The 10,914-nt window shown below is 40.1% G+C and overlaps 1 protein-coding gene across 16 annotated transcripts in view; it reads right to left on the bottom strand.

The window, feature by feature from the left end:
• nrxn3b (neurexin 3b) overlaps positions 1–10,914 on the bottom strand; it is a 444,405-nt gene that overhangs the window by 228,940 nt on the left and 204,551 nt on the right. For 12 of the 16 annotated variants that reach the window (XM_020618121.1, XM_020618122.1, XM_020618120.1 and 9 more), the window contains 3 exons: positions 10,342–10,643; positions 8,855–8,878; positions 7,027–7,188 (listed from right to left, as the gene is read on the bottom strand). In XM_020618121.1, coding sequence (XP_020473777.1) covers positions 7,027–7,188; positions 8,855–8,878; positions 10,342–10,643 — 488 coding nt within the window. The remainder of the gene's footprint in view (positions 1–7,026; positions 7,189–8,854; positions 8,879–10,341; positions 10,644–10,914) is intronic. The other 4 variants (XM_020618124.1, XM_020618126.1, XM_020618127.1 and 1 more) reach the window with 1 other exon arrangement.

Genomic DNA, 10,914 nt, shown 5'->3' with positions numbered 1-10,914 from the left:
GCTGAAACAAATTGGATTAAGCGGTCCGCCATGTTGAATTTGAATTCGACAAGCTGCATTGTGATTGGTCAGAGGTGCTGCCGTCGCCACGACAAGTTGGAAAAATCGACCCGGAGGCGAAAAAAATTAATGTCGCTTTTCGCGTCGCGAAATTACGTCGGCGGTGTGTAATGTATCATTGACAAGTTATTGGTTCGAAAAATATTATTGACGCGCGAATAAATCGCGCGTTAAATTCGCGTCTGGTGTGAAAGGGCCTTAACTGTTAAGAAAGGTCAGTTATGAGGTTCAAATCTGGAAACTTCTTGCTGACAGTGCTTACCATTCTTCCAAAAGATGTTCCTTCATTTGGGGTTTTAAGCGTCTGCATAAACTTTATTGCCAAGTATTTCAGAAATACAAGGAATTTGACTCCAGCCCAATGGTCCCTGATGTGCACAACATAAAAACAGCTGCAAACACCATTAAACTGTTTGATTATGGTATTGGAAGCACTGTCTAAAATTTCCCATGGTGTTCAAATGGGTTGAAATCTGGGGACTGTGAAGGCCATAGCATATATCAAAGCATTCAGTGCCCTACGGCTGGGGCCACTGTCATCCTGGAAGAGAGCAGTCATTACACAGGTTTTCCTTAAATTTGTCAGCCATCTGTATAAAAGACATGCAGTCATCTCTTTGTCTTTCAGTACACCTTGACACTTATCCTCTCCCTTATGCCCAGCATCCAGAACTTTGACTGTTTCTGCACCGGAGAGTTCGGCCTGTCTTCAGCTCTGCTCTGCCATTGTTCAAAAGGTAACCCTAATGTGTCTGAGGCAGTGCTATGGTTTACACTAAAACCTGAAAATAATTGTAATTCTCATGTTGGTCCTTGTTCAAATATCTCTTGTTCAAATATCTTTGGACATTAGCAAACCTCAGAATGCTACAAACTAGACTGACAGAAATTGTAGAAAGCTTTTTGGTTGGATCAAGGCATTCCATTTATCTGATGATCACTTCTACTGCATTCATACAAGACTACTATTGTTTGCTAGTAGCATTAGACTGTGTTGGTTGTTTTCAGCTTTTTGAGCCTAAACTAACCGTTTCATCACACTGCTGTAATTTGGTTTAGAGTATATCAATCACAGTGTGCCTGACCTCAGTTTGAATGTGTTTCTTTGATTTCAAACACATTATTATTTGAATGAAGACCTTGATCTGTGGCATAGTTCAGAATGGGAATACTCCTTAGGTGCTGAAGTGCTTGTAGTCTTTTAGTGGTGTCTATTTACGTTATTGTATTACTGTATGTTTTAGCTTTTTTATTTATTATTATTTGAACAATTCCTTAGTTAAAAATTAGCAGGTTTCAGCTTTTAGGCTGTTTTTCTACATCAGATGCTTTAGATGCTGCAGGTGAAACATACATATTGTTCTGATATTCTGGCAAAAAAATGAAGTCAACATTGTGGTGAGAAGATTAGCTTTAGCTCAGTATGTGTTTCATTTCCTGTAGAATGTTAGTGTGATATCATCTCATAAGTACAATAGCAAAGTGGTGACAAAGAGGTACTGTCACACTTTTATGAACAAAGAGAAGTAATCATTTCAAAAAATGCCTTAAAAAAGGAAAGTTATTAGCTCTCATCTCTGTTTTTACACCAGAGAAGGTTTGCAGAAGGAACTAACTGTATGGCACTGCAAACATCAACCAATTTTGTAGCAGGAAAATTGTCATTCCTCTCATAGGATATCAGTAAACATAGCTGTAATTGTGGCCCTTGGGACAGTGACTCTAGAATTTAAATATACTGTAACTTTCAGTAAAAAGATTTAGTAATAATATTATATTGTAACATTTCCGAGTTACAGAGAATTAAGGATATATATTTGTGCGTTAGGTGTCCTCCAAACAAACAATATTCACCAGTTTTACAGCTTAGCCTACAGGGGGGTGAAGGTGGGAGGTGGAGGCATTCCATTAAAATTTGAGGTCTGTACCCATCCATCACTGCTGGCCTCTAAGGGGACATTAAAAAAGTAAAATAATTAAAAGGACAGCATGACATTTGCATTTGTATTGGTGGGGAAAACAAGCGCTGCCTGAACATATTGTGGTGACTAACAAAAAACTGATGACGACAATATTCTTCTCAAATGCCAAACAATGGTCTTTTGCCCTCACTCTGATTCTTCTCACTTACTCATCATTCTCTTTAGCTCCTCCGTATCAGTGTTTTTCTGTTTCTGTCTCCCACCTGCTGACATTGTCCTCACCTGCACCTGACTTCTCCCATAGTCTACACTCTCCTTTTGTAATGCAAACATTTTACATGCTTTCCTGCTTGTTACACATCATCTTCTCCTCATTCTTCCTCCTACTGCATGTAGCTCCTATTGGTGACAGCGCACCCCCACCATCTGACACAACATGTCACTTGGTGGTGGTGGTGGTGGGGGGGGGGTCTGCATGGCATGATAGTTGAAGCAAAGGGCAGGGGGGTTGCAGAAGGCACTGACTTCATGGCACTACAAACATTAAGCTGACCAGAAAGGGAGCCAGGCGGCTGCCCACTGGCTCCTCAGTCACATGACATGCTGCAGCCCACATGGCAAAACACGAGCGTGGGTGGCATGTGTATGTTGTGTATGGATGACATCCCATGTAGCCTACAGGGCCAGATGAGTGCAGTGGAGGCTGAATGGGAGAGAGAGGAGGTAATGGCAGCACACAGCATCTCTTTTGTTTTCAGACAGAAAAGAAAGGGAAGTATTTTCTCACTGCAGCAACACATGCCTCCATCAGCTTATTCAACAGCTCTAAGTGATGCACTTTTGGGTCTTTATATGTCATAGCAAAAAGAGACCAATATGCACCAACATTCAAGATTCAGTAGCATCTGACGCTCTAGCCAGACATACACACACATAAACACAGTCAGACAGAACTGCTCTGATCCAAGCAATGGGCCAAACTCAACTGAATCATTCCTTCATTATTTGGAGATGTTGAATCAAAAGGAAGAGGTGGAGGGGGCAGAAAGGAATAAATATGGTATAGGAGAGCAAGAGAGAGGCAGAGAAGCACAGAGATGATGCATAGGTAGTTCAGTAGGTGAGTGTGTGCAAGTAAGTACACACATTCAATCCAATACACAATCTGGGCCTCAAAAAGATAATGTGAATGAAGATCACATGGCCTCTCATGAGCAGTTTCCATGGTCGTGGGTTGCAGCTGACATCATGTCTGCTTAATCGAGCAACAACTGAAGCCACCACTACCCAACCACATGGTGAATCACCTGCATGATTCTGTCCACCCAATGCATTCTGAGTCACACTTCTTCAGATAATATTGAAAACATATGGAAAACACATTTGCCTCTGCATCACAGTCCATGATGAAATATTTATAAGTGCACTAATCAAAATTTTTATATAAACTGAGTGGGAATTTTAAGAGTTTAAGATGTCTGAAGGGTCTCCTGCAAATACCCTAATAAAAATACAGGTCAGTGACCTTCAGTGCTTAAGCATCACTGTGCTGCTTTCAGTGTTGTAGTCAAGTCACTAAACCTCAAATCTGAGTAGAGTCTCAAGTCCCCAGTGTTCGATTCTGAGTGAAGTCTGCTTCACCAAAAAATAGTCAGTCAAGTCAGAGTCAAGTCACTGTTATCCAAATCATCAAGGTCTACCTTAAACGCAACTGACAAAGCTCACCCATTAAAAAAGGAGCTGACTTACTGCATGTGACACAGTAGCCAAAAAAAATGCAATTCTTCTTAGCACAGTGCAAGTGGAGCATGGAGGTTTGATTTAGGTAAAAGAGTTATTTTAGTAAATGTGACACCATAGTTTCCACATGCTTTCAGTGAGTACGGATGCATCTGTTTTTGTATTTGATCCAAGAAATAGACAGTCAATTACATTACATTTAGCACTTTACTAAAGTAATGCTAACCTGGCTGTGTGGACAAAAACTGTCATGTATATTAGATTTCTTCTCCTTAAAACCACAGTGGGTGTCACACTTGACTGAAGGATGAGTAAGGAGGCTCAGGCAAAGATGTGTTTAGTTCTTGTTTGGGCATTTACTACATCACAGTGCACATCAACATTAAGAACAGCAGCCACATTACCTGTAAAACAACTTAGAATGGACTAAACCACAAGCAGAATTTAATGCAAACAATTAGGCCAAAAAAATACTGCATGCAGTAGATTTACTGTAGAATGTATGCAACGTTGTATTCACCGATTTAAAAAAAAATGTATTACCAAGCTAAATTTAGGTGGTTCTACTTATTTCAGAAAAAAAGCTTTAAAAAGTCTTCCCCTCACTTTAGCATCATGGATCCAGGGAGCACAGGTAAAAGTCTCACACAGCAGTATTCTGATGCTGCAGATACTGTATGCATAGAGTAACTATAAAGCTATATACTGCTGGCATGCCTGATTGCAGTACTGGTCCAACTGCCCATACAGTTCATGATTCATTCTTTGTGCTGGACTGAAAAACGGCAAATTAACAAATCCACCCATGTCACAAAAGCACAATGATAAATACACACGTAGCACAAAGCACAATAGCACGAGAAAGAAACTGTCGTTATTTTGATCATTCCTTTTCTTACTGAACACCAGATGGATCATTATTGTATTTGTTCAGTTATAATTATTTGATAATGCAAATAAGTAGATTGAGGCACTTCTTATCCATGTTTCAAAAGCCCCCTGTTTTTATTCTATGTATCAGTTTGGTTAAATAGTAAACTGGGAATCACAGACTGAAAGCAAACAATCAAATGAGCCAGTTTTCCTAAAGCAAAACACATCCTGGGTCTTAACGACAACCCTCATGCAGATTTGAGTGAAGTCAAATCTCAGAATATTTTAACTCCTTATTCATGTATTCATGAATAATATTCTATCATTTATGTACCAGCCTTTATTTTGAGAGAGAGACAAAGCGTGACAGCAGTGTGAGGATGGATGAGGGCTGCATTAGCCAGTGTGGTAATGAATGGAGGAAGAGCAAGCTGAGCGATTCAGTCGCAACATAAAACAATGCAAGCAAGGTGACTTTCTCTTAGCTAACCGTGTGTATGTGTGGTTGTGCCCCCTTACAGCAGCATGAAGTAGCGAGTGTGCCATGGTTTGATGGAAGCTAGCTTGGCTAAATAAAAGGCATGTTGGAAGGTGCTCGACTGAGGTTGGCAGCACATCACTAGACGTTCCTGGCTCTTGTGAGAACTGAGAAGGTTGTGATGGAATTGGGCCAGCCTGAGACACAATTGCATATTAATGTCCCTATAATAAATTTTAAAATATCATCAAGTCTTTTGAGATGTCACAAAACAAGAATATGAAATATGAATTTCTGTAACCATATCTGAGTTTTAAAATGAGCTTTCTGAAAGTTCAAAAATATCAAGAAGAAAGGAATCCTGCACAGTAGACGTGCTAATAAACTATATTGCTTTGTTTGTAAAATAAGATTAAATATAATTTAGGAAAACCACCTTTCAGTGGTGGTAATGCAGCTTAAATGTATCATTCAGATGTTGATCATTTAAAGAATTGATAACTGTTGTTTTAGCAACCTGAGTTAGTCAAATGAAGTAGGCGTCTTCCGAAGTTAGTCTTTTTAGTACAAAATTCCCTCTTTCCAGTATATCTTTGCTGAACTGCGGGTTTAGCAACACAAAGGCATTGTTTGATTGTAGAATTTGCTGATATAAACTCTATAAGCAAAGTTATACTTCACTGATTTTAGACAAAATAGCATCAACATTTTGTGGCTCATGTGTATTAAAAACCTTCCGGTGAAGTAGTGAGAAAAAGGCATTGAAAGCAGGGCTTCAGTTAACTTGCTAATTTAAGATGCGTGGTGCTGAGTATTGATAATAAACTAGAAAGCCTCTGAATAGAGATTCAAGCTAGAACTTTGCACTGGTTTCTTCACAGGACAAAAACCTAAAGGATCATTTCATTGTCACAGTCTTGGATTTCCCCATTTTAAATGATCTGTCTGTTACTGAGTACTAAGAACAGCTGGAGGAGACACATGGACCTGTGTTTCAGATACAGATCCAAACAAGAGCACTCAGAGAGCACATGTCCCTCCGCCCAAGCACAACATTCACTTACACAAATGGGTCCCTTGTAAGAAATGAGATCCAGAACAACACAAAATGTGTCCTAAAATCCTTGATCCGGATCAGATCTGGATAATCTTTTAGAGTATCAAAGGCAGATATACTGTGCATCCTACCTGAACATTTCAGGGTTCCTGCACAAAGACACAAATTAAACATAAAAACATAATGCCATTTCTGAGAGTGCTGTTAAACTGCAGCAATCGATGCAGATATTTTACAGCTCTGAGCTGCCACCAGTTGTCCCTTTATTATCATTCCTTGCAGCAGAATAAGTAATGGTGAGCAAAATGTAAATAACAGGGCACTTAATATTTCTGGCTCCACTCACAAGCTCCAAGAGCCAGTGAATACATTATAAATGACCTGAAACAACAGCACATTTTCATCACTCTTATTTCATCATAGGCGAACCTTACTTTCAGACTGCTGCACATTGGGAGGAGTTTGAACGGCACACTCAAACTGATGCTGTAAATTACATGTGACAGAAGCAATTTTGGGATATTTTCTCACACACAAACTGCAGTAAGTGTTATGAATTAGATTAAGCAAGAAAATATTGAAAGTCTGATACTTCTGCTGCCAACTCGGCAGCTTTAATTGATAATGTAATTGTATTTGCCTTCTCCTTTCCCTTTTGTCCAGAGAAAGTATGCAGATTATTATTTTTTGTCATTGCTAAAACAACTACTCTCACTGGATAAACAGCAGGAAAACTGGCAGTCCTAAGACACTGAAAATGTTTATTCAAATGTAGTTATTATGTTACGTTATTATGTAGTTATGTTTGTAATGAACAAGAGTAATGTACAGAGAGTACAGTACTGGAAAAGCAATACTATTCATGTACTCTCTCTATTCATCTGAGTCCCTCCTACCTCTCTGAGGCAGCCCATGAAGTTGTTGCTAACTGGAGATCCAGGCAAGTCTGCAGTGCTGGGGCTCCCGCCCACATAGAAGAAATCATCAGAGCCCAGCATGGTGTAGTCTTCCTGGGTGTAGCCAGTGGTGGTGAGGATCCCATCGACAGAGATAGTCACCTGTTGAAGGTGAACACATAGCCAAAGCCAAGCCATTACATTCTGGTTTTTGATCAAATGCTGTGTATAAAACACTCCTTCTTCCTTGGTCTGCATTTGAAATAAGCTATTTGAATGTTTCTTAAGTTTACACAATGCAGGTTGGTTTCTTTTTAACCTTTTTTGTTTAACAAAATCATTTGGTACCTTGAAGAGATTGTTTTGGACCAGACAGTGTTTGGATCTTGTTAATGGAATTTTTTGCCATAGGCTTCACAGGACAGGTAAAGAAAATATGGCAGAGGCATATTTTCTTTATCTTTGATGGGGGTAAGAGAATGGATCCTAGGTTTGATTCTGAAACTTCAGGTTGGGGGAGGGTTAGTACAATGTTCAAACCAAGGACAAATTGATTGCACTTGTCTTAGGTTTCGGGATTTATCTGGTAACTGCAGACACACACATTTACAGAACACGCATATATAAATTCACACACAAGCACACAGACATGTGCACACACGCCTGCACTTGTGCACACAATCATTCTCACACAACCGGCCTCACATTCTCCCCGGACATCTACTGTACATCTCTACATATATCCACGCACGTGCAAAACAAAGGGAGGCTTTTCACACCACATCAATGCGCAAACCAAGATCATCACTGTTAGAAGGCAAATTAAACACACTCAACTGGAAATGTAAGGGAGTAAGTGGATCAATGTTGCCATACAAAGCTGGAGCAGGCCACACGTGGTGCAGTGGCTCATGCACAGTCAAGAGCCCATATTCAAATACACTCTCAGAATAGCTGATGCTGATCTCTGATCAGGTTTAGCTCAGGTGCCATAGTTATATTTTTAATGTCACTGGAGCAGACAATAATCCTAGATCAGTATGCTTATTCTCAGAAATGTTATGAATATGGGCCTATAAGGGTGAGGGTGAAGGTTAGCCAAAACACACAAACACCACTTTCACCAGCATGCTACAAAAACACACACAAGGAGGGCAGAGTGAGTGATACAGTGATAGCTGGAAGGTGAGTGAGTGGATTAGTGTGTCAGTGGTTATTCTGGGTGACACAGCAGAGGTGATGAGAGTTTTGGAGGTGAGAGGTCAATGAGGTGTGGGCATGCCATGCGCCATAGTGAGTTGGAAACAACTGTCAGAGCTCCCGCAATGAAGGTTAAGGGTTGCCATTTTTGATTGTTTCTTTTTTAGGGCTCAGTGTCGAGGTCACCATCTTTGGGATTGTGGTAAGCTTCTGTCAGTTCTGGACGACAGTCCTCACAAAAAATGGGGACTTTTTGTGTGAGAAAAAGAAAAGAAAAAGTAAGTTGCCTTGACAAAGGCAAAGAAGACAATTTTTCTTTTACTTGTTGGAAATCTACGGTAATGTGGAGGAAACAAAGAGAAAAAAGTAAAAGCCAGAGTGAAAAAGAAAAACAGGATGGGGGATTGTGGGATAAAGAAGGAGGTTGTTGGCAGGTCAGGGAGGAAATTGAGAAGAAGCGAAGAAAGAATTGCCTGGTAATACAAACCCATCTCCTCATTTTTTGATAAGAGTGTCTAGGATGGAACTCAAAGAGAACGAATAAAAGAAGAGAGGGGGAGGGGACACACGGCAAACCCAAAAAAAAGACAATAAGAATGATATCTACCAGACAATGTAGTTTGTTTACCATAGCGTGTCCAATGCCTGATTGCTTTCCAGAAAAAGGGGAAGAAAGGAAATCAAAAGAGTAGTGAACAAAAAAGGTTGTTAATAAGGATGGACAGAACAGAAAAACCAAAAGCAACGATGAAGATGTTAGTTAGTACATTAGTTGGTCAGTTGTTGGTTAGTAGTAAATAATGACTTTTATCATGGATGAGTTAGTGTTGTGGTGAATAAACACTACATGATTTGTCGGAGATTTGCTGCAGTAACAACGTGCCTTCTTGCCATCCTAGCCAAATTTTCTACATCACAGTCCTGTGGGGGGGAAAAAGACAAGTACTGTAAGATGTGGGACTTTTAGATCAAAATTTCTGTAGGATGGCTGAAATCCCAACAAACTTGTAGTGTTTTGTTCACCCTCAGTCTAACAAAGTGTGCCTTTTAAAGAGGAAAGAAAATGACAGTGAAAGAAAGACAGATCTGTAGAAAGAAAGAAGAAAACAGGCAGGCAGCCCTCGCTCTTAGCTTTTAACCTCCTAAACTGTGTGTTACTCTGTTGGGATTTTCAACTACAACTATTTACTGACCTGTGGAGCACATGCTTACTGTCAGGGAGGGTCAAGAAGTCGGCACTTACTTGTTGTGCTGTTCTGAGAGCAACGCTAAGTGCTGTCTCACCTTGCAGACAAACTAAAGGTCAGCCAAAACAGTGAATATGCTACAGAACCTCCATACAGGACTAGGTATCATTATTTTGTTTGTCTCTTTCAACAGCATCCTCTTGACAACACCGATTCATACGAGCTCCCCCCAACTGCAATGCTGATTTTAAATTACATTAAGAAAACTGTAAATAATATCAGTCTAGTAACATATTCTGCTTATGCACAACAGATGCATATCTTTGGTGGAAATGTATCTCTGTCTTTAAAAAGCAGGAAGATCATCTGAGCTATAAATACTGCATTAATGGATGGCTCAAAGGCAAACACTCTGTGCCTGGCATTAAAGTGAAAGTCTATATTCTTCACAAACATAAAAACAGCTTCTGAAAGCAAGGAGATAGTGACAATGCCTGATAGAAGTGCCATCTTAGGGAAGAGATGAAGCTAAAAAAATTATCAGAGAACTTTAATCTGAGGATACAGCAAATTTAAGTTCAATATGCTGATAAACAGGAGAGAAGGAAATACCTACAGTACAGTAGCATAATGGTCCCTAAGTTCTCAATCACATGCTTTTTACCTATTCAACTGGTAGAACAAAAATTACACAATGAAATTCAATGAAAAAGAATTCCATGTAAGCTTAAAAATAACTGAAAAATTATGACTTCTATTTTATGTTACTGGACTGTGGCGATGGAATGACAACCAGTCAGAACAAGGTGACATTCTTAATGCCAGCTCGCTCTCAAAAGCTCTTGGAAGCAGCTAATCTAAAGCAAAAATAAATAAATAAAAATCCGCTTGTGTCAAAGCTCTGTCCAGCTCTGCTACCCCCGATTACCTGTCTCAGGTTGCGCGTCACTTTGATATCGTGCCAGGCGTTGTCATTGAATTTTCCATTGACTGGTTCGACAATGGCCTCGAAGGCCCCAGAACCCAGATTGATAACGAGCGATACAGCTCCATCTTTTAGCGCCAGATTGACGTAGTCTGCGGATTTCCCAGTATGGAGGAGGAGACCGTTGCGTTGCCAGGTCTTGAAAGACAGCGTGATCTCGTCGCTGCTGCTCTGGATGGGGTTCTGCGACAGGTCGTAGCAGAAGTACTCCGAGCCACGGAAGGTGGCCACATTCTCCTCCCGTGCTGAAAAGACAAAGGGAAAGAACCAAATTGTTACTTTACATCTGATACCCCTACTCATGACAGCCACCAGGTGCTGCACTGTAAAGCCAGGGAGCAATATATTTTCAGCACATTTAGTGCTAAGTTCAGCCTCTAAAATGATGCACATTCTGTCTTTCAAAGTAATTTTTCCCAATGTGTTTTGTGTGGCAGGACAACCACAGCCAAACAGTCATTATTACCTGTTTGCTTACATTTATTGTACAATGTTTAAAACCTAAAAGAAGCCACA

The sequence above is a fragment of the Monopterus albus genome, unplaced genomic scaffold, assembly GCF_001952655.1.
Source record: "Monopterus albus unplaced genomic scaffold, M_albus_1.0 scaffold201.1, whole genome shotgun sequence".
Classification (NCBI taxonomy): Eukaryota; Metazoa; Chordata; class Actinopteri; order Synbranchiformes; family Synbranchidae; genus Monopterus; species Monopterus albus.
Note: the sequence above shows the minus strand (reverse complement) of the source record. Positions and strands in the feature narration are given on the sequence as shown.